This window comes from Dermacentor silvarum, chromosome 3 (assembly GCF_013339745.2).
Source record: "Dermacentor silvarum isolate Dsil-2018 chromosome 3, BIME_Dsil_1.4, whole genome shotgun sequence".
NCBI classification, from domain to species: domain Eukaryota; kingdom Metazoa; phylum Arthropoda; class Arachnida; order Ixodida; family Ixodidae; genus Dermacentor; species Dermacentor silvarum.
The window spans coordinates 221,110,340-221,137,234 of record NC_051156.1 but is presented as its reverse complement, the minus strand read 5'-3'; the positions used below and the strand labels follow the sequence as shown (position 1 = coordinate 221,137,234).

Here is a 26,895-nt window from a genome sequence, read left to right as displayed (position 1 = left end):
GGTTTTATATTTCTGGTTCCTGGGCACCTGTCTTCAGGTAGTTTTATTTAATTTTTAATTACGTCAACAAATACAGTATGCCAATATTTCTTGCTTTAAAAGTATTAGACAAATGTCTGTGAGATGTGCGCGAAATTGGCCTAAACCTGTAAATGGCTAAACCTCGCGAGGTGCATGCGTTAGGTCGTTAACATTGTGTATGTTCTCGCAACGCCCCCTTGGTTCTCGTCGTTTCTCGTGCGTTCGTCGGCGTTTGTCAAGCCTTTTTTCGTTCGGTTGAATCGGCGTAGTTTCGTTTGGATAAGACAGCGCACCCGGAAGGCATACCGTATTATTAATACAGCTAGTCCGAGCGCTCAAACGACGTGTCGTGCCTTCTAACAGGCATGAGCAGCGGCGTCTGCATCGCCGAGCGGCAGGAGGAACGGCTGGGTGAACGTACGCCGTCGTCGAAAGAGATCAAAGTCCTATCCGAAACTGGATTTGATCAGGTGTCCGACATGGGAGCACCGGACGACTTGCCAGAGCACGAGCGAGCATACCAGAGTGAAGCCGAGACAATTGAAGACAAGGATGCAGAGGTCAAGCGTGATGACGACGACGGCGTCGACTGGGTGCTGTTGTCCCGAAAGCGCCGCATGATCGAACGCGCGCTCGCCGACGGCAGCACGGTGGGCCTGAAGATGGCCGCTGTGGAGGAATGGGGCCTTATCTGCGACGACTACCGGCGTCTCGTCTGGCCACGTATCGGCGGTGTCAACGTGTATGAGACTTCGCCACGACCGTCGCTCGCCGAGATCGAACAGCATGCCTACTACTCGCAAGTGGTTCTCGACGTCAAGCGCTCGCTCAAGCGCTTTCCGCCTAGTATCGCGGAAGCGCAGCGCATTGCACTCCAGGACCGACTCGTGTTTATGATCATGCGCGTTCTGATGAAAAACCCCGAACTGCACTACTATCAGGGCTACCACGACATCTGCGTCACCATCCTGCTGGTTATGGGCGAGGAAGTGGGTTTCCTCTTGGTCGATCGCATCTCGTGCACGAATCTGCGCCGTTTCATGGACAAGACAATGGCGCGCACAGCAGACATGCTCGAGCACATCTACCCCCTTCTTGGTCACGAGTGCCCCGAACTTCGGGACTTTCTGGACCGGGCTCAGGTTGGAATTATGTTCTGCCTCAGTTGGGTAATCACATGGTTCGGCCACGTGCTTGCCGACTACGACACCGTGGTGCGACTCTTTGATTTGTTCCTGTCCAGCCACCCCTGGATGCCCATCTACCTTTCAGCTGCAGTCGTTCTGCACGCCCGCGACGAGATTCTAGCGCTGGACTGCGACTTAGCGCCTGTTCACAGCTATCTGTCGCGTCTAGTGGAAGGCGACCTACCTTTTGAAAAACTCATCGTCCAGGCCCGACAAGCTGCTCGAAGAGCACCCGCCATCGGAACTGCAGGCAGAGTTGGCTCGCACCAGACAACGCGACGAACATGTGCGCCCCGTCGCAACCTTACGAAACCGTGGCAGGCTGTGGCGCTGTGCGCGCTTTGCAGGTGCGCTGGTCGCTGCCACCGGCACTTGGAAGGGGGCACTGACAATCGCTGCCGTACTCTTCGCGGTGTGGTATCAAGCCTACCGGAAGAATGCTGTGGCCTGGTTCTGAAGGACTATGCATATGTTTATTCTAGTGTTATTGTTCGGACCACATGGAGAATGTTGCGGTGCATGTGCGGTGGACTTGGGTCGTTTTACATTACCTTCTGAGAAATCTGTGTATATTAGTTCCTGCCCCAATGTGTCAACCATGCCCACCAGTGCTAAATACTGATCTCCCGATTGTTCTCTTCCTGCTGTTACCGAGGCTTTTGCTGTTCAGTAGCTATTGAAGTGCCTGAAGTGTGTCTGGAATACGTCACAAGCGTGGCTGGCGTGTTCCTGGTTTGTGTTCAACAATGTAGGGCCTGCAAAAGAACTGTTTCTTACTGTAAAAACGAGCCTTTTATAGCTGTGATGCTGCTCAGTATTTCCAATATACCCGATGTGTATTTATAGTGCTCATTCCAATGCCAGCGTGGCAATTCACTATGTGTGTGAGAGCAACATTGTTTTTTACTTTCAACGAGCATGTCTAGCTAAATATGCTGAGTAAAACCCTTAAGCCTTGCATATTCTAGAGCATACATAGAGGCGCACAACACTGTTGAATAATGAGTAAATATTTCTTTAATTCTGTACATTTTCACAGACAAGCTGTGCGGCAAAAGCCACAAAAAGTGTGCTGTTAGTATTGCATCAAAAATAAAGTTTTGTTTCAGACTACAGATTTGCTGGTTGTTAAGTTTTAATGACTATTCCAGTCGTTTAAAAAGCCAGCAACAAGCACGACATACAGCATAAAAAATTTCCTATGCTTTGCTTGCTCATGTCATTAAGACCACACTAATTTCAGCACTGTGCCAGTAGAAAAACACTGACAAATTACAAATATTCTGTTTAAAAAGCACAAGATAATAAATATATCAAGCACAAATGGTTATAAAAATTATATTCTCCAACTATTGTTTTTTTATAAGCAAACAAATCTTTTATATATATATATATATACTCATGTTTTCAGTTTCTTGACACATAGGGTGATCTCCTATACATTTTGATAATTCTTAGTATTCCAAGTTCACACCAAGTTGTGAAAAGTTGACACATACTAGACAAGATGACCATTCAAAAGACCAGAAACCTGGCAGACAAAGTTTGTCTGCAAAGTTTGCCTTGCAGACAAACTTTGCTAACATAAAGGAGTCCTGACATGCTTCTGTTACAACTCAACTACAATAAAAATACATGGTTTAAAATGTCGCACATCTCTAGGTACTATCAGTGCCTAAAATGTACAGGACAAGTTTTGTGGGAAGGTTAGTGCCAAAGTCCAGATCAATCGTTTTTGGGTATGCCCACTTTAGTGTGACGTAACATCCAGTGCAACTCCCGACTGTAGCATAGGGCATTATGTCAATCACTCAACAGTTGTGCGACATGAAAATTATGCAATGCTAGTTTTCTTCCCCCCCCCACCCTTTTTTTAGATTAAGTACAAGCTTGGCAGCCATATCAGCAAACTTGTGCATTACCAAAATGCTGAAATTAATTTTCTGGTTATTATTTCTACAGACACAAACTCCCCAATTTACCATTCTCCTTAATTCTCTGGCGTTATGTGGCACTTATCAACTTTGGCTGCCGGGAACGTCATTTCCTACAAAATACACCAGAGGAAAATTTTGGCGCTAGTGTCTACGGCAGCTGTAAGCACAGCAGTTTGGTTGGCATGCGGATGATAGGTAGTACATGGATTTGTCTAAACTTCATCCTCTTGGCTTCAAAAGACTTTGCAAACTTTCAAATTTACCATTGTCAACAAAATATTGCACTGTAACTGCAACAATTCACATGACCATGCAAGAGTATGACTGCTTGGAAACTTATGTCAATAAAGGCAGATCAAGTGTAATAGAGCCACAAATATGTTTGAAGCCACAACCAGATATTTCTCTAGTAGCTTTAGAAGGAAACTTTATGGTCGGGAGGACAGAGTCTAATGTGTCAAAACACTGCAGCCTCTATACCACGGCTGTCAGGTCTTGAGGCACTCATGAGCTAGAGTTGCAGGCGCCACATTTCTTTCATTTTCATAACCTTCATGATTTTCATAACCTTCACGTTGAAGTGAGAGACTTCACAGAAACTAGCTCAATGCAACAGTGTCTAGCACGCTACTATGCATCACGACACTGCAGGGTCATGGGGCAGCTCTATAAATGGGCACTCACACATTCTTTAAAAGGGAATTATCTTTGTTTAAGGCAATAGGTGATATTGATACCTACTGGATGGAACCAGCACACACAAGTATGAGAACAACTTAGTTTCAGTTTCATGTCAAGACTCCTTTAGCTGACCAGTTAAACTTGCGTTACACAAGAACATGTTTGAGTAGAGTACAAATTTTGCTGCTTCTGTTGGTAATGGTGAGGCATGTAGCCATCAAGTATAGTATGCTTCATATGCAAAAAATAAACCAAGAGAATGCAATACTGTAATGATGCCACTTTAAATAGAACAACACAGTCCACTTACAGTAACTGGTTTTAATAGTGGGCCTTTCTACCACATCATACTTTAAAGGTTTGTGATAAGTCTGGAAACGATGATGTACAATTATAACAATCAGATTTTCCTACTTGTTCATCATTATAAGTAGACTGTGCTGTATGCCGAAATGGTAGCAGCCAGCATAGGCACAATGAAGCAGCTCACCAGAGCGCAGATGTATGACATTTATGAGAACCCCGCCAAGAGAAACACCCAGCCAAAGCAGAGTGAAGCGCTCCTCCAAAAACTCATTTCTGGGCACCTTGTATATTGTAACATTGAATCATAAATGCCATACATTTTGATTCACAGTGAACCGTTGCAGTTCTTTCTCACAAGTGTACCGTAATTTTCCCTGTCAAAGTCTTTCTTTGGGGTCCACACCATCTGCAATTCAGCATTGCACCAAGTTTAAGACTGGTATCATGGCCTCAACAATACAATGGACATTTGGCTTTTTTTTATGTTATCTCCAGTTAAAATTAATCATACTACGTGGTAGACTTTACTACCTGTCTCCAGGGGTGCGAGTTACTTTACAAGGTTCACAATAGCATTTCTTTATCTCAATCAGAGTAGTTTTCTAACCAAAGGACTTCGTTATGATGCAGCTGATCCAGTCTGTGTGAGGTGTTTAACAACGTCAACCCAGTCATGACCCCGGGGAAGCTCTCCAGTGGGAAGTACCCGGCCAGCCAGCTTGCGTTTCTGGTTTTTGCTAAGCTTAGGTTGCTTCAATTCCTTTTTGGGCGAGATCTGTGGCTCCTGAAAAACAAATACAGCAGCGTTTAAGTTTTTTTTGCACAAAAGTGATTGCAGCTATCAAGCTTCTAAGATGCAAGCTGAAAAGTCCACCAAAATAGTTCTGCACCTAGATGCTTGTGTATTTTTGTAGGTTACATTCAGGCTCCAATAACCTTGATATTTTTGTACATGGTTCAGCTTTAGTCAGGCTGTCTGGTGGACAGGAAAGACATGTATGCAGATTTATGTTGGCTGAAACACTGAGAATCATGCACACTTGTTACAGCCGTGACACAAACAGTACCCCTATACAGAGTGAAGCTTGATGAGGCTGATCAATACAAGTGATTTTTATGTTTTGAAGTTTCAAATGCACAAAAGAAAAAAACTGCGCTTGAATTGTGTCAATAACAGTATGGTTGCTAAAAATGTCTTCTTTATTAACTATATGTAGTGAGCACAGCTAGGTGCTCTTACAGCTCATAGCACCAGACGAAATGCTTTGAGCGTCACTGAGCTTGTCACGTTAGGAATGCATGGCAGCAAGTTGATTGGCTGATAGGCGTTTACACCGACAAGAACGTGTGGACAATTCATCATGTACGTCTTACGGTCGTTGCGGGACACTTCAGCCCCTGATATGGAGCTGACATTGCGCAGTGCACTTCGCTTGTGAGGAACTATCATCTCCTTGGCCTGTGGTGTACAACACTCGATGAATGTTTGTACCCCAATTGTTGTGTGTCTCGACGTGATTAAGCTCATCACGCCCTCCTTACTTTTATAGAATGAATAAACTTAGGTTTTTGTTCGTAGCTATTTTTTTTTTTCGAATTACACAATCTCAGACATTATTTTTTCTATTTTTAACATTCTTCTAGTAGTGTGACCTGCAGTGGCCGGTCATACTTTATTTTTTGCCATTGTTCTGCTTTATTCTTTGAGATCTGTCATCTTGTTCTTTCCTGCTTTCTTTCTTCATATCTTCCATTTCTATGTTTCTGTCTCCTCCTTTCTGAAGAGTAGGCAGGCGTAGTGCCCCTCCTGGTGGCAGTTGCCAGCCTGTGCCTCACTTACCATTTCCTCTCAAGCAAACTATATGTTTTCTAAACATAATAATAATAATGATAATAATAATAATAGGTGTAGTTAACATTACGAAACAATAGAGGACTACGGGGCACCATATGAGAAGGCTACAGATTAATTTTGACCGCTCGCAGTTTTTTAACATGCAACCAAGGCACAGTACACAAGTGTTTTCACATTCTGTCATAATCAGAATGCGGCTGCCACGGTTGATAATCAAATGTGTGAAGTCATGCTCAACGACAGAACGTCACTACCACTGAGCCACTACAGCAGGCAATGAGTAACACGAGAACAAGGTGAGAGCAGGAGCCAACGTTTCGACAAGTGGACTTGTCTTCTTCAAGGCGACAGCAGGCAAGGGGGGCAAGTAAAATATGTACCACGCACACTATGTACACGAGACAAGTGACAAAGATGAAAGGACCTTTGGCTGTTCTTCCTCGACTTCTGTAGCTGCCACCATCTCTGGCTGTTTTTCTGTGAGCTCCTCTGCATGCTCCTTGATCCATTCAAGAAGTGTGTACGTCATAGGTGTCCCCAGTTCCGACTCTGCCTAGAGAGTAGAGAGAAGGAGAAAGCAGGGGTGAAGAAAGTAAACTCAGGAGCAGTAGTGCACCGAGGATCTATGCCAGGGGGTTTGAATTTTTGTGGGGGGGGATGCAAGCACTTTGCATAATATGTGATTTCCTTGCTTTAAGCCAGAGGAATCCAACAGCAAATAAAATGCCTAATAATTATAATAATATAATGACACCACGGACGATGACGATGTTTATTTCTTCAGCGTTTTACTCAAATTAATTTAAGAGGGAATGAATAAGTACAAGACAGTGATAGAGTATTTTTGTTAATCAGGAAAATTCAACCTCAAGCCACCTCCTGAATTGTAATGACAATGTGAACAGAGCACTGAAGGTACACGTGGACTGGTGGGGCTGGATGCGAGGGGGGGGGGGCTACAACACCCGACCCCCCCCCCCTCCCCGCTCGGTGCGCCACTGCTCAGGAGCCATTGTTATGACTCGCGAGTTCGTTCAGTGCGCCTTGGTACTTGCTCCAGTGCAATCACGTTTTTTGCAACATAAGTTTCGGCATGCCCAACTCTCTAAATCAGTGGAAGCAAATGCGACAGAAAAAATTTACAAGTTTGGCATTCCTCAGTTAGCGCTTTCTCTCAATTGTGCTAAATAAAGTTGAAGTTTGGGCGACTTGATATGGCATACTTGCTAGTGGAAAGCACAAGTGTGTCTCTGTGTTCCTCTTCTTTTGTGTTACGTGATTCAGTGCGCTTTCCACTACCAACTCTCCAGTGTAGTTGAGTGCAATGACAGAATGGGCAGTGGAAGAGCTTTAACATGAAGAAATGACGTATGCAAATACACGAGACTTTGGTGGGAATCAAACAGTGCAACAGTTCAATAACAGTCAGAGTGATTATTTGAAAACACGCGACTGTGACATACCAGACTCAGTAGCACACATAAGTGAATAAACGAAAGCATCCTTTCACCTGTTACTCTACCCCTGTAAAAAATGACCGAACACTAGGGTTCCATTAATATGTTAACATAACTGTCCATAAGTTGAACAGTTCGAACAGCAGCTTATTTGCGACACTACCGTTACATTAAGTGCAGTGGTAGCGATTCTTTGGCGTAATCATACAAAAGAAAAATTTTAAAAAGTAACAGTTGCATCACTTTTTGTTTCTTCTAAAGCTTACCTGCTCTTTCAGCGCTGCCACAACTCCTTCCTTGACCTCGCGAATTCTGCAAAAATGTTGCATAACGTAAGCATTACAGCCGATGTGAAACAAACTTTGAATGAGGCATGACTGAGAGCCAAACAGCCTACATATAAGATCGGCAGCATGGAAATCATAGCGCGGTACAAGAAAGTTTAAGGTACGTCTAATTCAAGCGCGGGCATTGACATCTATCAACTATGAATGAAGCTAACTTACATGTGTTTGTTGTAGAAGGTGTCCATATTAAAAATTGGAAGCACGTTTGGGTACTTCTCAGGCCAACTAATTTCAATGAGAAACGACTTATGGGTTCCATGATCGCCAATCTGCAATTGCAGAGGTACGAAAAAGAACACAAAATAATTTACAAGAACTACAACACGGGAATTGGTCTGCAGATGTATGCACGGAGGGTTTACTCACTTTGTACTGGAACACCGTATCGGATAACTTCTTAAAGTTATCGTCACCATCGTATATAGAAAGCAGAACCTCTACCTCTTCCTGTAACAGTAAAACGACAAGAGTTTATCGCCTTGCCTCAGTGGTGACGATCTATTTGAGCAACGCAACTTACAGCTTGCAATTCCTCAGCAGACATCGCCGGCCGGCGATAATCCACTTACGGGGGTCGCCGGAGTAAGCAGAATAAAGACAAAAGAAATGAGCTAAGTTGCCCTGTTCCTTAAACGATGCTTTAACAAAGTTCGACAATTGTGCAAGCAAAGGAGCACCATTCCGGTTTCATCTAAACTCACGGGCGGTCTCACATTCTGCCTAACATTTTGTGAATGGGCGCGTCCATCTTGTATTTCGTGCCATCTTGCGGCCGTAAAGGAAAGTGCACATTAAAAAAAATTGACTAGACACCATCATGGTAAGCGCAAACGTTATGCCTGTAAGTAATACATTTAATTTATTCACTGTTACAGCAAGTTTAAGCAGTTTAGTTATGCGACTACTACTTCATTTTTTTTGTTCACTTGCTGTACAACCTTGTTGTTGAACGCCGCAAGGCCGCGTGCTCCCAGTGTGCTCTCTCACTCGCCAAGTTTGCGCGCGGAAATGAGTACTGCTACTACAAACTTACCATGGTTTGTATATTTTAGCCCATGTTTCGTTACTTGTTGTTTCGCCCATGTTGTTTGAGGTTGCGTATAACAAGAGCAAATAAAGCTGATAGATTTGCTTTATTTTTGGTTCTGCAGGGTCGAGAAGTACAGGCCTCAGAAACTGGACGACTTGATTGCACACGAAGACATAATTAGCACAAGTGCGTAATTATTTCCTACATATAGTACAGATTGTACCATATCTCCACTGTTAACTGCTCTAGTTAATTGAGCACGTGTTGCAATTAATTCGCATGTATGTGCTGTGTGTATTGATGCGCTGGGAGCAAGTAGGCTGATTACACCCGGCGCCCCTCCTCGGCTCTGTATCACATTGTCCTCCTTCCTTATTGCAGTTGGGAGGTTTATAAAAGAAGACAAGCTACCGCACTTGCTATTCTATGGGCCTCCGGGGACGGGCAAAACATCTACCATACTGGCCTGCGCCCAGCAGATCTACAGTCCCAGAGAATTCAGCTCCAAAGTACTTGAGGTGGGATTTGTGATTGATATCGCTATTCTGTTATTCTGCAGAAAGTTGCCGCGTGCTCTCAAGCTAGACGTTGTGTCCTTGAGTATTAAAACTTTGCAACAAGCAATGACAGGTGTCTGTGTGGCATTTATTTATGAGTGAAGTATGCAATGCAGGATGACTGAATGACTGTTTAAGAACAAAGTGTTGCTGATGTGATCAAGGCATGGAATGAGGACACAGTAATAGTGTAGTACAGTTTGCAAACGCCAGTAGACCGAAGCTTTGTTTGTTAGAAAAGTATGCCTAACTATAGTAAACCAACTGGTGCCAGCACTTTTTACTATTGTGTCACCTTTGTTTCCCCACTTTAGATTGGTTTAGCCTTTAATGGACAAAAAGTACAAGGAAATTACAGATGAGGAGGAGCACTCGAGACAGTCGGCATGTCACAGCCTTCTAGCTGTGTATAACACATGATGCTTATGCATTTTCTTTAGTTGTTATTTTTTTTAAATGCAATTTGAGCTGCCAGTAAAATTTTTAGATCAGAGTGAAGCACCTGTCATGCATGCCCCTTTGTCGTCTATGGTTTCATTGCGGTCTTTCCTATTTCGTCAGAGATGAGTGTTCACCGAGTAGCTTGGTTTGCACGTCTATTGGGTCTACTCTGTATATATTACTGCTACAGATACTCTTTCACACAGTTTGCACTTCAACATGCCCGCACATAAACATTCTCAGCTGACTTATTGCATTGCAGAATAAACCATAGATAGTGATGCCATTGTCTTAAGCGTATTGTTTATTTATTTATTTATTTTATTTATTTATTTCAGTATACTGATGGCCCTTAGGCCATTACAGGGGTGGGTTACAGTAAAATTATTAATGCAAATCACTTGTGCAGCATTATATAAAATATGCAATTCAACTGCTGTTTACAAGTACAGTAATTCAATGGTACATCAGTCAATTAGTACGTAAATTTTTCACAATTCAAATGCTACAGTAATGCAATCAGTACATCAATTTTTAGTTAAAAGAATATGAACATGGTAAAATAATATCAGCTTTGTAAACCAGACTGCGAAAAGAATTCCTTGAGCCCTTTCTCAAAATTTTCCAGAAAGCTACAATGGAGTAGTGATAGTGGCAATGAATTCCATTGTCGAGTTGTTTTTGGAAAAAATCAATTTGAATATACATTGATACACTGTTGAGGTCCTTCGTACATATGTTCATTTATTCCTCTAATAATTCTGCCTCGGTCCTGCGTTAAGTATTGTGTTATGTGTTTGTTATATCTGTTTAGTTTATTTTTTGACAACTAGTAGAAGAATCTGAATTTTTGCCTAGCGAGTTGTCGACGTTCTGCTAACGTTGGAAGTTCTGATAGACGTAACAGTTCTGTTACTGACTCTGTTGAGGAGTATTTTGAAAGAATGAATCTAGCGGCCTCTTCAGCACTCTCTCTAGCATTTTGATCAGCCCAATTTTGGAGGGGTCCCATACAATGTTTGCATATTCCAAAGTTGGCCGTACATATGTTAGACACGCTATTAGTTTAACCAGAATGGTAGCAAGCTTCAATTTCTGTCGTATTGGATACAAAGATAAAATTATACCGTTTTAAGCAGTGGTTTCTTAGATGCTCAGGCACAACATGAAATGAAACAGTGGAATTCCACTTAAGAAGCAAAAGCTCATATTCAAGTAAAGTGTTTACTGAATGTGCATCACTGCTGGTTATGTTGCTGAACAATTTCATCCACTACATACTACTGTCCTCTTGAAGAAGCCATTGTAGTGCAACTAAAAATGAACACAACACCTGACACCATGGGTGCTACACTTACTGCCCTCTGCATTTACTGATGCTGACACAATAGTAGTAGTAGTAGTAGTAGTAGTAGTAGTACTAGTAGTAGTAAGTTATTGTCATAAAAAGGGAGAAGGTTGCAGGCATCTTAACTGTCTCAAATTTCAATGAACACCTCAACTGTATCATGGAAGAAGCAAGTACAGATTTCGGGCTTCTATTTTATCATGCTTAACAGCTAATGCATCATGTATTATAGAGTTATTTGTGTGCTGTCATTTGTTTCATTTTTCAGTTAAATTTCTACAGGGCTACTTTTTCACTGCTGATGGCTGAACTTTGTGCAGATACTGGTGATATGTTTGCAAGCATACAGTTGTGCCATCTTAAACAGTATGTCTGAAGTTCGAAAGTTTTCTTAGCTCAGTCCATTTATAATGGCAATTCGTTTTATGTGTTGCTGGTTTTAATTGCATATTTCAGATTGATTGCATTTTGTTTGGATTGCATTGGCCACAGAGCTTTTGTAAAATAAGGCATTCTGAGAACTGGTCCGTTTTTCTGCATTCTTTATTTGCGTTGGCTTGGAAGCATCACAGAATTCTTGGGCCACTGTCCGGATGCGACAGGACTTTACATAGGCAACCTGAAACCCATGATCCCTAAAATATGATGCCTTAGCAATAAGTAATCAGGACGCCAACCACAGAATAAAAATGAACCAAAGCGCGTCTTTCCTTCATTTTCTATTCTGGTCTGCGCCCCTTTTTTCTTGTCATGATCGTCCCCGAACAGACAGGCTTCTGTCAAAACCTCAACTTCAATGTGAATGCTTTGAAGATAGCTTTGGGTATCCTGTATCAAAAGAAAAAAAGAAAAAAAAAACACACAAAACTCCAGTCTTTATTTTTTTATTATTGCAGTTGTAATGTTGCAAGAATTTAATATGACCAACTTACTTTTAATTTAGCTCAATGCATCAGATGACAGAGGAATCGGTATTGTCCGTGGGGAGATCTTGAGCTTTGCAAGCACAAAAACAATATTCAAGTAAGTTCACTCTTAGTTCAATCCATTTCATTACTTATTGCTGCGAAAAAAAGACCAGCACTTATTATTATTATTATTTTTTTTTTTTTTGGCTTCCTGTGTCTCTAAGGTGTGCTTGTTTTTCAGCTCTGGTTTCAAGCTGATTGTGCTTGATGAAGCTGATGCTATGACAAATGATGCACAAAATGCATTACGTCGAGGTGAGTTTACAAGAGCAAAAAGTGTGCTATTTTTCTTTTTCATTTTTGCTAACAAATCATAACACAAAAAATTCACTGTTGCTACTTGTATGATCAAATAAAGAACAAGTGTTTTCTTTAATACAATTAAAGGATTTTCATTTGATGCCAAGGGGAGCACAGGGAAATGGACTTCCTTAAAAGTGAATTATGAATCATAGAAGAGCATTATATTTTCATCTTGGTTGCATCCTATGGTCATATATTTGTGATAAAAAGAACGTAAATGAAACTATACAATGAGACACGTTAGCCGCCTTCAGGAGCTGAACCCATAACTTTTGCATGACACATGTGGTGCTTGGCAAAGTTGCCTTCCACTTTCAATTTTATGGTGTTGGGCTGCAAAGCATGAGGTCGCGGGATCAAGTTCCGGCCACGGCGGCCACATTTTTGATGGGGGCGAAATGTGAAAACGCCTGTTTACTTAGATTTAGGTGCATGTTAAAGAACCCCAGGTGGTCCAAATTATTCCAGTCTCCCACTACGGTGTGCCTCATAATCAGATAGTGGTTTTGGCACGTAAAATATCATAATTTAATTTTTACTTTCATATTGTTTCTCATTATCATATAAATTAAAGAGATTTAACACTCATTTATAATTAATAGATAAAGACTGCTTAGCTTAAATTAACTGTTAAAAGTTTATATCGACTGACCATGTTTTTTTTTTAGCTTCATTGCCTAACATTAATCATTGCACAAGTTTTTGTTGAGGAAATACGATTTGCTGACTGCTTTCTGCTTTTTACCTTCTGCTTTAATTTTATATGATCAGTGATAGAGAAATTTACGGAAAATGCCCGGTTCTGCCTCATCTGCAACTACCTCTCCAAGATCATACCAGCTTTGCAATCACGATGCACTCGGTTTCGATTTGGGCCCCTCACAGCTTCCCAAATGTCACCTCGTATCGATCACGTAATCACCCAAGAAAGGTGAGGTGTGCATGTAGCTAGATGGTCACCCTAAACACGGTTTGGTTTATTAACATCAGTACATTTTTCTATGGCAAACTTTTGAAAACACGACAGTGTGTGCGTGTATATGTGTGTGTACAAGTGTGCATGCTGGTGTAACACTGCTGCAAAACCGCTTTGTATAAATCAATGTTGCTTTAAATTATGCAAAAATGTTATGTCCCTAAGCTGCAGACAGCAGCAAGTTATATCTATAAATTGTTTTATACATCCGAGAATGCACAAATCTCATTAAATGCGATATCATTCTAATACATTATACTTGCAAGTGCCCGGAAGCACACGCAGTAGAACCTTGTTGGTGTGTTCACTGTCTTTGAATTTTTTTGTGTGCTTCATGGTGTTGGCGCAGTCAGGACCCAAAGACTTTAATATATTCTATTGCCAGCTTCCCAGCATTCACATTATTTTTATGCGGTCCCGTGAAGAATGTGATACTGTGTTTCCAGGTATGCTTCATTCCACAAGAGCCTGGTACAGGGGCCAAAGCTATGAGATGTGCCCTGGCACCCGAGATCGAACTCAACATTTAGCTTGAGTTGGAACACCCTGATGCAGAGGGATGTGTACAGAGCGCAGATCTGTTAATAGGGAAAGCATGTCCAGCAGGACCATCTGTTCCATCCGCTGGTAACCACCAGTGCTATTGGTGGGGGTTCGAATGTGCACTATTAAAGTTGGATGCCTCTCTTTGGGCCACATTCATATTGTATAAGGACATGAATACAGTGGGATCTCATTGATACTATCTTCACAGGAACCGTAAAATATAATGTATCATCCGAAAATCGTATTATCATAAAACATTGCTCCTATAAGACTTTGGCTGGGAAATGAACAAAAACATGTTATCCCGAAAAACGTATTATGCAGAATTGTATCGAGATTTCATTGTATTGTCACATGTTGGCTCGATCACATGGTGCATTCAATCACCAACCATCAGCCACAAGCTATTACCATCGATAGCTGGACAAGTGAGCACCTCAAACCTGGGATAAATGCCATCCCCCGTAAAAACCACAACTCGTGTCCTTAGCAAGATGGATGCTGCCCGCGGACAGACAGCCAGTTCTTCAAGCACCCAATTGTACTCTCACTGATAATGTCAACGGTTAGCATCAGTGGTTATCAGCAGACGGCCTGGGTGGTACTGTCAGCCATGTACTTTCATGTCGCTATTGAATAGATCTGTGCTCTGCGCATTCCCTTGATCACACTGTTTATTGGCTGTCACCAGCTATAATTTCCTCTCTAACGCCCTATTACTCTGAAACAATATTAAAGGAGAATGTGGAAGAAGGATTTAAATGGGGGAAAATGGAGAGGAAACAATATCGAAGAGAGCAAAAGGAATGAAAGTGGTCTGAAGGGTCTTAATTGAGTCTGTTTTGATGAATCGCTAGCAGGGTGTTTGCAGACATATGCTTTTGCAATCTTTCTCTAGACGTGGCAGGAGCCTCAGATTTTGTCTGCCAACCTTACCTTGCGTGTCATTTAAACAGCACAAGTAGAAGTGAACTGGCTGCATTCCAACGGTACCGGTGGAAGAGGTTGAGCGATCGAAGAGGTGCTGAAGCAGAAAAGATGTCTTATTTAAATGCCTTATTCCTTTAATTTAATTTAATTTATTATGGCTTCAAAAGTCTGAAAATGTTACATAATGTGGGATCGAGCGACAAGCTAGTGTTCAAACGCCCGCTAGATGCAGCGTCAGCATTAGTCTCCATTCATGTACAGTAGTATCATAATATCAATGATCACGTTGTAGTAAAGGTGATAGGCATCACTTGTTTTTCATAAACATCATTTTCTGTAAGTTCTGGCAGCTTATCAATAAAGGCACATGGGCGTTCACTATCAATGAAAGCACCTCTCTAATAATCAGTACAACTGCAGCATTTTCTTTTCATTATGAAAAAAGTAAGGTCATTGTGACATGTTAAGCAGATACCCGAAGAAAGATTAGCTAGCCTTCATGGCAAATTTCAGTTGTTCTGGGCACTTGAATACTAGTGAGGCATTTGCCATAAGAGTAGACAAGCAGGCACTGCTTTAATTCAGTGGCATGTGTTTCATTCCAACTACATTCTGCTCATACCTTTTGGGTCAAACTGGAGGGATGCAGCAAATTTGCATCGGTTTCCCCTGAGGCCACCTTTATTGTAAATTTATCCAGCTATACAGAAGTGTGGCAATGATGAAAGAATTGTAACTCCGACGAGGCTTTGCATTTGTCAGTTGTAGAATAGGAATGCTGAGATTAGTTGAAGCTGCATTTTGATAGGGGCGAAATGCAAGAACGCTTGTGTACTGTGCATTTGGTGCATAAAGAACCCGAGGTGGTCGAAATTAACCCCAAGTCCCCAACTACGGCATGCCTCATAAACATATTGTGGTTTTGGCACTTAATACCCCAGAATATAATTAATTTAATTTTACGGGTAGTTGAACCAACACAAGTTACAATTAGTGATGTGTATACATACTGCCATGTGCATGGAGGTGTCATAATGATAGGCATTTCTTGTTCTGTATTTGTTTTAGGCTGACCGTCACAGCTGATGGCAAGAAAGCACTCATGGATCTGGCTCAGGGTGACATGAGGAAAGCACTGAACATTCTTCAGGTTTGCTCCTATTTCCCTCACTGATTCCCTTCTCATTTTTATAACAAACATTTCACTTGCATTAATATGAAGTGCATTGTTCAACTATGCAAGTAATTAGCTTGTAACATGAAGAACTTGCTATCATTCACAGTGTAAAGTTATGTAGCCTCAACTGGAATCTGCTGCAATGTATGATCAACAAGGTCTTCTTTCTATTTCTGTTTGCAAAACAAGGCTGTGCTATGAATGCCTTTCAGGTCCTCTTTCGCCCTCTATTTTGAGGGTTTTCTTGCAATTTCAGTTTTTTTTTTTCACTTTTCATATGTAGCAGTGCTTTAGTGCAGTCAGCATTTCTCACTGGAATCAATCAGGGTCTAACACGTAGCACTCAGAATTAATCTTTGCTTGAAGCTGCTTGCACATTGTGTAGTTCAACTCTGCGTGAAGTTGCATATCGCCACATGTGAGCCCCGTTCTTAATAAATAAATCAGGCAGCTCAGCCTCTATGCATTGAACTATGCTTTATTTTGTTTCTAAAGGTCATAACCTGTACGGGGTGGGAAGGGAAGTCTGGAGTCAACATCATCATCATCATCAGCCTATATTTATGTCCACTGCAGGATGAAGGCCTCTCCCTGCGATCTCCAATTACCCCTGTCTTGCGCTAGCGTATTCCAACTTGCGCCTGCGAATTTCCTAACCTCATCATCCCACCTGACTTTCTGCCGTCCTCGACTGCGCTTCCCTTCTCTTGGTATCCATTCTGTAACCCTAATGGTCCACCGGTTATCCATCCTATGTGGCCTGCCCAGCTCCATTTCTTCCACTTAATGTCAACTAGAATATCGTCTACCCCCGTTTGTTCTCTGATCCACACCGCTCTCTTCCTGTCTCTTAACGTTACTCCTAAGATTTTTCGTTCCATCGCTCTTTGTGCGGTCATTAACTTGTTCTCGAGCTTCTTTGTTAACCTCCAAGTTTCTGCGCCATATGTTAGCACCGGTAGAATGCAATGATTGTACACTTTTCTTTTCAACGACAGTGGTAAGCTCCCAGTCAGGATTTGGCAATGCCTGCCGTATGCACTCCAACCCGGTGGGGAGTCAACTTAAACGTAGCATAAATTGTGGAACCTGTGTTTCTCTTATACCACAGAGCACAAGTATGGCCTTTGACGAAGTGAATGAGACCAATGTCTATCTCTGCGTGGGTCACCCACTCAAGGAAGACATCAGTGACATTGTCAGCACCCTGCTCAATGAAGACTTCGCTTTCTCCTACAACCGTATCTTTTTGTGCTGGTTTGCTTTTGTTACACTTGGGCATGCTTGCTGGCTGTTGCATGCTTTGCAGTTGCAAACACATGTTCACAGAGGCTTCTAGAAGTGCATAAATCATTGCGCAAACATAAGAGTGCATTACATCTGTTGCTGCAACATGTCCTTTCCTTTCTCAAGATATCCAGGGAAAGAGGGCCAAACCTGTTTCCTTTGCTTAGCCAAACAGAACAGGTTACGGAAGGAATTTTTGAAGGGAGACATGACTGCTTTAGATAGATTTTTTTTTTTTTTTTTTTTTAGCCACACACGGAGTATGCGCTGTGTGTTATAAATGAAGATGGCTGCTAGGTTCACAGATCACTACTTCCAACAGTAGGCTGAAGGGCTCATTTATCTTGAGGTGTTAAGGGAAATACAAGCTGAATGCATTGATGAAGTGAATGTTTACAATAGAATGTCATAAATTCATTATGAGTGATGACAATGCTGTGGCTATTGTCCACTTTGACATTTGTGACTCTGATCAGGTTATTACAGAAGATATAAAGGCCTGCCTAAAGCATGCAAACGTGTTTGCATGGTATCGTACACTGAGTACTCGGAGCTATTGTGTCATCAGTCATTTAGAGGCTGGCAGATAATTAGGCTAAAATTTTTAATTAATTGCAGGCTTAGTCACTACTAGAGAAAATGTGCTTTGTTTAAATTGTACACCTAAATTACTCACGGCACCCATAAAGTATGCATGGTGTCTAAACTTCACTTCCATACTTTCTCCCCTTGTGCACACAAATAATCTAGAAAAGTTGCCAGCTTGCATGTTTCTTAATTTTTTATTTAAATGCAGTTATTTTTAAAATTATCGATTAACTAGCCTTGGCCATACATTGACAAAATTTACGGTGGTATGGACAGCTGGCTGTAGAAGTTCAAATATGCCATTCATATTTTGCTTCTGTTTTATTTTCTGGTAATATAAGCCTCTGTGTCTCTGGCATATTGTGTGATCTGCAAGTTCAGTAAATATTTTTTCAATTGCTATTGAATCCCTTTAAACAGAAATTTGCATCTGTGAAACCATCTGGTGCACTTTGCACATTCGTTGTATTGAGTGAAGTTGTTTAACCTGTGTCCTTAACATCGCTACCCATTGTGTGCCAGACATCAACAAGCTAAAAGTGGGAAAAGGCTTGGCTCTTCAAGATGTGCTGACACAGGTTCATTTGTATGTCCATAGAGGTGAGTTGATACTAGACCACCTCCTGCACAAATGTGTGCCATTTCTGCTATAGCATCATAGCTTTTATTTTTTTATTTTAATGTGATTCGCATAAACATGACGCCACAGTGCCTAGAATACAGAATGAAAAAAGCATTCTCAAAGCTAGGAGGTTTAGTGTGAGACCTCCCGTTAGTGCGTACATCAGATAACTAATACTGTACAATGAATTGAATTACAGCGTCTGATACCAAAGAAACTGAAATCATAGAAATCACAACAAATACAATGAATTGAATGAATACAACATTCCATTGATACAGACCAAGTGCACTTAGCATAAATAATACAAAAAAAGAATTACCATGTATTCACCAAATATGAGCTCAAGTTCCTATTAAATGATTTGATGGAACCCTATTGTCTACTTTCAGGATGAAGAATTTCATAAGAATACTTACAAACTAAAATATTTGCAGTAAGCTTGCCTTAATTCGTTCCAGGCATTGGTAGCAAGAGTTAAGTCACCAAGTGATTGATTGATCGTGATGTACAGGCACGGTTGGTTGCAAATGGATCATTGTATCAGTGGCTAAATTGCATCGCCTTGCAACCTATACTTTGTTTCATACATAGCTGGCAACACTGCGATGGCTAGAGAGATTTCTCTCACTGCTCACACTTGCGACCAAAATATAGTGTGTTACATATGAAAGAAAGATATAGATATGCGTCATGTAATTTGATGCAACTATAAGTGTTATATATAACACTTATGTTGCAGAATATGACATGATTATTACGTGGAAGGTGTCGTGCACCTTGTAAGATTTGGGAGTCAGAGCCCTGGGACTCTGGCGTCACTTAGAGGGTCACTCTAGCCTAGGCCACTGGTGCGTTTTGAAAGGGATAGCTGTCCCACGCTGTCATCCAAACTTTCACGATGACAGTTGCTAACTTGTTGATGAGTGCGAGGTCGAGAGGTAGGAGGAATAGCACAGAGGGTTTATTCACATGGGTAGGGCAAACTTATTTACTGCAGGAAAAGTCATACTTGTACTGGCAGGAGCATGGAGGACAGTTCATTGTAGCACACAGGTACATCGTTCTCAAAGCATCAGCTACATGTCGGAGCACACTACATCATTCTCATTCTTCTACTTGTTTAGCTACTTGCGTAGCTTTCTCAGCCTTGCCTGATGTTTGCGAAATGGAGTACAATAGCAACACCAACTTTGGATGTAGCATGTAGCCTTCATTTGCTAGCGGCTGCATTGGCACTTGCAATGGTTCTTTTTATTGGATGCAAGTAAGCTGCTCATGCACGCTATACTCAGCTATTACGATGCTACCTGCCATGCTCATGAATATTCATCCCAAAGATGTAGCTGTATCCTGCTAATTGTGCTTGAATTTTCACACTCCTCACAAGAAAGCAATCGAGGTGATTCAAACAGTCTGCAGCTGTGATGGAGCTCCTAGTAACAAGAGAATGCACATATGAACTAGAGGGTGGTAGACAGTGCTTGCTTGCGTGTGGCCTGCTCACATGTAAGGCCTGCGTCCCCACATTGGATCAGAAAAAAAAAATTGGGAAGAAAAGTTTCACTAAGCATCACACACATACCCGTGTGAATTGGTTAATTTCCGCAAGATGCTGCTAGAAGGCAATTGTTACTGTCCTGCCAACGATGTCATCATCTCATCACGATACAGTGTGCTTCTATGTCGTCAGCGCATGAAGCGGGCATCACTGCAAGACGTGCGCATGGATTTTGAATGTGTGGTGCGCAGTTTCATTCATTGTCAAGAGCTTCAAGATGATGCCGATCTCTAACAGAGTATGGATAGCACGGATGTCGACTAACTTTGGGAGGGCGCCAGTAAGGCAAGCTCATCAGACAAGGGCAGTGAATGCAATGAGGATTACTGAATAAAAGTGTTTGTAAGTGATCGCTAGTGTTTGTGTAATTATGTATAGTGGTGTGAGCACAGTTCAAGGCTTCATTGAGCAGCCATGTGCCTGCTTCAAAGCAAGGTCCACTACCTGCAAAAAACTTTTGTGTTAATGTGGTAGCCTTACATGAGTAAATATGGTAGTTTTTCAGTGCTGTGCAACAGAAGGACAATAGCACATTGCCGTAACATTGAACTTTGGCTTTAGGGCAGCATCGTTTTGTTTGTGATTGTGCGAGGACATTGGTCCTACAAAACTGTGAGGATGGTTTAAACAAGACAGAGGTTCACAGGCACATAGAGAATTTAAGCAATCAACAATGGTCGAACAAGGGTTGTCGCTGTAGCCGGCATTTCAACAAAGGCACTTGTCTTCGTCAGGAAGGTTGTCATATCTATGGAGGCCACTGTAGTAAATTTAGTCTACCGGTCCCCTATTTAACTCACTTTAGACATTGCCTGTACAGCAGAGCAGCTACCAAACAAGTAAAATACCACATACAGCTTATGCAGTTGCTGTTGCTGTTGCACTGACTTTTTATTATCACTCATAGGTAATGTGATTATTGAAACCTGACTGCATTTAGTCAAATTGCAATGGTGCTTTCAATTTCAATTACTAGCAATCTTCCTTTGTTCTAATTATTTTGTTGCTTTTTGAAAACAGTTGAACTTCCAGATAAAGTGAAGATGTACCTGATTGACAAAATGGCAGAAATTGAGTAAGTATGTGTAGCTTTAAACCTAGATGCATAAATAATGAATCGAATCACATGCTTGCTCTACAAATACCTTTCACATTCCAGTTTAACTTTTCAATGTTGCTCCAAAATCTGTGACTTATCGCCTTTTGTTTGCTTTCTTTTCATACATGGACTACAAATGTTCACTAACAAAGTTTCGCTAAACATGGTTGTACTGTAACTATTGGACAATAGCTGTTCTATTTGTTATATTCTTATTTAAAAAAAAAGTTTATGGTAATGTAGCTCTTTGCACCTTATAATGGTTTTAGTTTACTGTGGACTGCCTTGTCTCTTGCTAATTTTATTTGCATAATTCTGTCACAAGCATTAAAATGTAACTGCAAAACTCAGCTGTAGGTACTTCATTGTACTATTAAAGAAAATTCTGTGTGCTCATTGAAACAGTGCAGCAAAGACTTACCGGATCAGATATTCAGATATTATTGTAGAACAATGAAGTTAGAACTTGCAGCAAAATAAACTTTTCATTATCTGAAATACCTGTGATGGCACTGAGCACTTGCACTCGGGAACAACAAACCTTAGAGGTTTTCCTGATGCACCATGAAGCATGGTCGCATTGCCTTTGGAGGTAAAAAACTCGTATGCTACTCAAAAGCCCAGCTTCTACTTAACCATTGAGTCCACAGCTTGTGCAGTCATTGCTTGATGGTTCTCAAGGGCTTACAGTATGTAAACCATCACTAGTTGAAGAAGCCTGTCAACATATGCACAAAATTCAGTCATGTTTCCAGTTCCTCCACGTAGTCGCAATCACAAGTAGCACTATATGTCGCCAAATTCTCACAATCTCACTTTGTGTTAGTATTTTTCATTTACTTGGTTTTTAATGTGATGTAGGCGTGTTTTGTCTTGTAAAAATCGTCTTAGTGCGTCTAGTAAGAGCGGCAAAGTTCATGGTCTGCCTGTCAGTGATTCCCTGTAGCTCATATTATTCAGTATTAAAAATAATACCCATGTTCCTGTCCATTCTACAGCTTAAATTAGGTATCTGAAATGTGAAGTTCAAAATAATGATGCTTTTTATCTATAGAAACTTACAAGCACCTATCGGGAGTTTTAAACATGGTGGAGTTGACTAAGTAAAGTTGACTAGTTAAGTTGAATATTCAAGTTACAATTAAATGGACACTAAAGAGAAAAATTATTATAGCTTTATAAGTAAATTACCGTCTAAAATACCAAAAACACCACTGTTACCGTAACTGGAGGCTTCGTAAGCGAGAAAAGACACAAAAACAAAAGACGAGAGGCAAGGCTGCCTTCAAGTTTCCGCAACAGGTTGCTGTGAAATTATGGATTTTGATGGCATCTGTTGAGGCCCAGTTAATTGTTCATTGGCAAAGATGGCCTACATTGTATTCTAAAGCAGCCAAACACTGAACTGAACAAGTTTCAAGAGCACTTAGGGATCTACAACCACCAAAATAGGAAGAAAGCCCTTTGAAATTCATGGTGCTATGCTTACCTGCCAGTGCCGGGGCTTCGGCGCAAAATTCAAAAATGGAACTTTGAACTTTGTGTTCTCTTCTTATAATCAACCTTCCAGCAAGAAATTGATGTTGATAGAGGTTTTAAAGCATACTTTATCAGATTAGACTAACTTAGCGTTTCTCTTTGTGTCCCATCAAGGTTTAAAGTTGACTCTTTTTAACAACAAGGAGCTTTCATTCTGTACAAGGCTCTCTCTCTTTTTCCCCCTAGGTATCGACTTGCAGCTGGCACAAGTGAAAAGATTCAGCTAAGTTCGCTCATCTCGGCATTTCAGGTTGCCAGACAGTTGGCTACATAATTTATAAGCTTGTTTAAGGCCACAATAAACACACTTCCCATTCCTTTGGAAGAATGTGCTGCATTTGCTGAAAAAGTAACTGGGTCAGCTTTTTGTAATGTTGCTTTCATTTCTAGACCTAGTAGAGGTCAGTAGTTAGAACAATACACAACTCAAGATGGGTTAGTCTTTAATGGTTTCACCTATTCTATCACACCTTTGTTAAACTGGAAAGCTGAAGCTGGGAATAACATAGATGGTGCCAGGCATTCCGTAATGGCAAGGCAGTGGAGAAGCAAACCAAATGCGTTTTAGCCACTGTGATACCCACCAAGCTGACACATAAAAATGCACTCTTTCCTCGAGATTGCCTTTCAAACTGTATGAGCATAAAGGTCAGCACTTGCAGAAGAACTGGACATGGCAGTTTAGGACTTAAATGCTACAGATAAGATAGTGTTAATTAACTCAAATCAGCATGTACTCTCAAGGCCTAAACATTTTATGTTAGCTGTACATGCATATTTCTCCTTTACATGCCTTTGAACTTTAGTGAGCAGTCTCGTATCACCCACCGTGCTGTGCAAGTCTAATGAACAGTCGCTAAAGTATAACTGCTTGATGAGTGTGCATGTTTGTAAAAATGAAGATGCGTGTCACATTTATGTCGGCTACAGAGATATTTATTACTACAGAGCCTGTAAAAGTGATCCATAATTACCAAGGAAACGTTGCACAGGCTTAATGTCGGAGGACAACTGGGCCACCGAAACGTGCAAGCGTGTTCATACACAAAGCACACACAAAATAAATGCACTCTTTGTGCCGTACAGCACATGCAGGCATCTTTACTTACAGCGTGAACAAAACGGACTGCAGATGAAGGAACGACAACACAACACTATTGAACAGGGGTTGAATTTTAGATCTTGTTTCTGATAGAACTTTGTTGTCCATTGCATTTTTTTTTTCTTAGTGTGTTGGTGCGTGCACGGATGTTTTTTCTTTTTGTCTTTCTGTTGTTTTCTTCTTCTTTTATTTATTTCATTTATGTGTAATTTACAGTGCTCGTTTCATGTCGTCCAGTCTGTTTTGTTCGTGCTGTAGGTACAAATGCAATTCAATTTTATTGACTCGTGTGCACATGCAGCCCCACAGCTGCCGAGGTTCCCCAGTCAGCTGCATGCAGAACATTGGCAGACGCATTTGGTGTGATCTGTTTTAATGGAAACACATTCTTAATAATAATAAATAATCTTTATTACATGCATTCACGTCACAGATACGGTGGCTAGATGGGTAGGTGTGCCGACCGAGCGTAGTTCACCACTTCTCCGCATCATGACGCAGACGTGGCGCTGCGGACAGTATAACGGCTGCGCGCAATGTCGGCTGCGCTGTGGAGACGAGCAGCGTGTTTGATAGTATTGCTGCCTCTGTTCTAGCTTAGAAGTACGTGTTATACAAAGCCGTTTTGAGCAGTGTCGGCAAAGCCAGAATGGGGAATTTGTTACTGTCGTCTAGGGGGGGGGTCAGAAGACAGGATATGCTGAAGTCAATTTTCTAGCTTGGCGATTGGTAACATTTATTGGCATAAACGCGGCGCTCCAGCCCATTGCAATAAATACGTAGATGCATTTTTCCATGCATAAAACAACACTGCAGTGGTTTTATACGGTATATGGAAACGTGTTTGCGTGATATTTAGTGAGTTATAATGCTTCAATTTCGAGAAATCCAGCTATTGTGTTCATTGCTGCCTCAGTTACGGTATTTAAATTGTTACGAGACGAATTGTGTTGGTAAGTGCATATGGTTCACCGTTTGTTTGCAATAAAATAAAGCAATACGTCTTGGGCTAGATTCATGGATATATTTAAAATACAAGAAGCGCTCTCATAACTTGAGTCAGCAGACGCACCAACCTAAATAGCCTAGCGCCAGCAAGGTCGCAACGTTGGTCCACCACATCATAACATTATTCACAGCACACGCCTCCGCTTCAGGTGATTCCTCTTCTCCCTGTTGGTTTCAAGCGCCATGTACTTGCCCTTGACAAGAAAGTAAAGGCGTGTAATTGAATAGAACTTCACAACATCGTTTGTGAGCTCTTTCTTGTGCCGCTCACAGCCGATCAAATTCGGAGGATTCAGCTGCAGAAAGGATGTAAAGTCGGTGATACTGTTCCTTCGTAACTCATTTAAACTGAAGCACAGCGTGAAGGCGTCTTCGAGCGATGCTACCAGTTTCTTTAGTGCTTCAGAAGGGAGCAACAGCCCTGACCTACTCATTCTGTTGAATTCAGTAATGTCCTTGAGCTATCGGAGCATTTGGTTCTTTGCAAGAACTTTCTTGCTACATAGCCTGCTATATAGAATATAAGCCTAGAGTCATTTTTCTTTACCCTGTAGCAGCGCAGCGGTGCTCGATGTCGCAGGCGTTGAGCACCTCCTGTGCAGCTTGCAAATTTTCAATGTTGAGGAGCTCATCGACGTACACTTTTCGGTGTACGGCTTGCTCATTAACGTCGCCGTTACTGAAGCAAGCTACTGAGCCGCCCGGGGCTAACATTTCCGCTGTCAGAGAGCGGAACGCGCTGTCTTTCTCACTAATTTGGAGCCCGACTTGCAGTTCGGAGCGAAGCAGTAAGTCTCCTTGATGGTCTTCTTTGGTGGAGCAATGATGCCGCTAATCTCGCCAGTCATTTTTCCGACCTGGAACATTCCACATCGCTTAGGAACTTGCAAACAGTACGAGAGACGCGGAGCTCTTCACTTTTGAAACTGACACGAACAGACGACGTACAACTATTCCAATACGGGCTTTATTTATTATTTTTTTTCTCGCCGCCAGCCCCCTGTAGCAGACGACGCGCGCTGCGGAACCGTTCTACTGACCGCAGCGCCAATTTTGCATCATGACGCGGAGAAGCGGTGAACTACGCTCCAGACGCGCCGGTCGGCACACCTACCCATCTAGCCATCGTATCACAGATATCCAGCCTGCAGAAGCATGATTGCTTGTTTGCTAGGCTGGCACTCGGCAGGTGGTACTAGCATGTGTACACAACGGATTAATAATACACTAAAAATAATTAAAAGAAAATTGAAACAAAAAAAAGATTGATTACAGTGATATTGCGTATGCATGAACATACTATGTATACACGGTAGATTTAAAATAAAAACATTGACAGCAAAAATAACTTCGCAGATACATTAGCAACAGAAGGTTTTGATAGGTAACAAAATGCAATAAGGTACATAGCATATAGCTGTGTTCTGAAAGTGCTCAGTCATATACATATACTTTGAAATTCGTTAAGAAAAGGTTTACGAATCTGGGCATTACATGTCACCCATGACTTTAAGAATTATTTTATTTGTTTAAAAATGATCATGTGAACTCACTATGCTTCAAATTATTAAATTTAGCCGGCACGTAGAAAGCACGAGTCCCCTTGCCATAGTTTGTGTACACACGAGGCACAACATATTTTTCCATGCAACGTAAGCAGTGAGGTTTCACGTCCAAGTTTTTAAATGCGAAGCATTTCTTGGCGAACATTTGCTACTTTGACAGTATCTATCTATCTAGCCGCCTGCATCTTTGTGCTCTCATGGTCGTTTCGTTAACTTGGTATGTACCAAAATTGGCATACTATGACAAGAGTATATGACGAACATAAATGATATGTCATGACATGCGTGTCATATAGGTCATCAAACAGCCGCCTACGTCTTGGTGCTCTCATGATCGTTTCGCTAACTTGGTAAGTACCAAAATTGGCGTAGTATGACAATAGTGTACGATTAACATAAGTGATAGGTCATGACATGCAGTGCCATGTAGGTCATGACAATGACTGCGAGAATAGAT

General features: G+C 41.5%; 3 protein-coding genes across 4 annotated transcripts; 2 read left to right on the top strand and 1 right to left on the bottom strand.

Annotated features, from left to right (window-relative positions):
* Positions 1-232: 232 nt before the first annotated feature.
* Positions 233-2,325, top strand: LOC119446720 (TBC1 domain family member 20-like). The gene is given in 2 exon segments (XM_037711242.2): positions 233-1,409; positions 1,411-2,325. Coding segments are annotated over 2 exon segments (1,278 nt in total). The 5' UTR covers positions 233-386; the 3' UTR covers positions 1,666-2,325.
* Positions 2,208-8,547, bottom strand: LOC119446722 (RWD domain-containing protein 4-like). 2 transcript variants are annotated; one of them, XR_007466165.1, is made up of 7 exons: positions 8,312-8,547; positions 8,158-8,238; positions 7,951-8,060; positions 7,711-7,756; positions 6,412-6,540; positions 3,760-4,916; positions 2,208-3,648 (listed from the first exon to the last, which is right to left on the bottom strand). XR_007466165.1 is itself a non-coding variant. In XM_037711244.2 (6 exons), the coding sequence occupies exons 1-6, from the start codon at positions 8,333-8,335 to the stop codon at positions 4,752-4,754; spliced, it is 555 nt and encodes a 184-aa protein (XP_037567172.1). In that variant the 5' UTR covers positions 8,336-8,547; the 3' UTR covers positions 2,208-4,751. The 2 variants fall into 2 exon arrangements, 1 of the variants encoding a protein (XP_037567172.1); XM_037711244.2 differs by having other exon boundaries at positions 2,208-4,916.
* A 170-nt stretch (positions 8,548-8,717) lies between these two features.
* On the top strand, positions 8,718-23,083 carry LOC119446721 (replication factor C subunit 5-like). The gene is made up of 11 exons (XM_037711243.2): positions 8,718-8,828; positions 8,943-9,007; positions 9,203-9,339; positions 12,111-12,190; positions 12,317-12,390; positions 13,210-13,369; positions 15,959-16,040; positions 17,179-17,308; positions 18,465-18,542; positions 21,146-21,200; positions 22,950-23,083. The coding sequence occupies exons 1-11, from the start codon at positions 8,800-8,802 to the stop codon at positions 23,035-23,037; spliced, it is 978 nt and encodes a 325-aa protein (XP_037567171.1). The 5' UTR covers positions 8,718-8,799; the 3' UTR covers positions 23,038-23,083.
* The last annotated feature ends 3,812 nt before the right edge of the window (positions 23,084-26,895 follow it).

Coding starts and splice junctions, on each gene's coding strand:
- LOC119446722 (XM_037711244.2), bottom strand. CDS start 8,335: ATGTCTGCTGAGGAATTGCAAGCT. Junction 8,239..8,311: donor CTGCTGAGGAATTGCAAGCT/GTAAGTTGCGTT, acceptor TTACTGTTACAG/GAAGAGGTAGAGGTTCTGCT. Junction 6,541..7,710: donor TGGCAGCGCTGAAAGAGCAG/GTAAGCTTTAGA, acceptor TCTACTCTCTAG/GCAGAGTCGGAACTGGGGAC.
- LOC119446721 (XM_037711243.2), top strand. CDS start 8,800: ATGAGTACTGCTACTACAAACTTACCATG. Junction 12,191..12,316: donor AGCACAAAAACAATATTCAA/GTAAGTTCACTC, acceptor CTTGTTTTTCAG/CTCTGGTTTCAAGCTGATTG. Junction 21,201..22,949: donor GACAAAATGGCAGAAATTGA/GTAAGTATGTGT, acceptor TTTTCCCCCTAG/GTATCGACTTGCAGCTGGCA.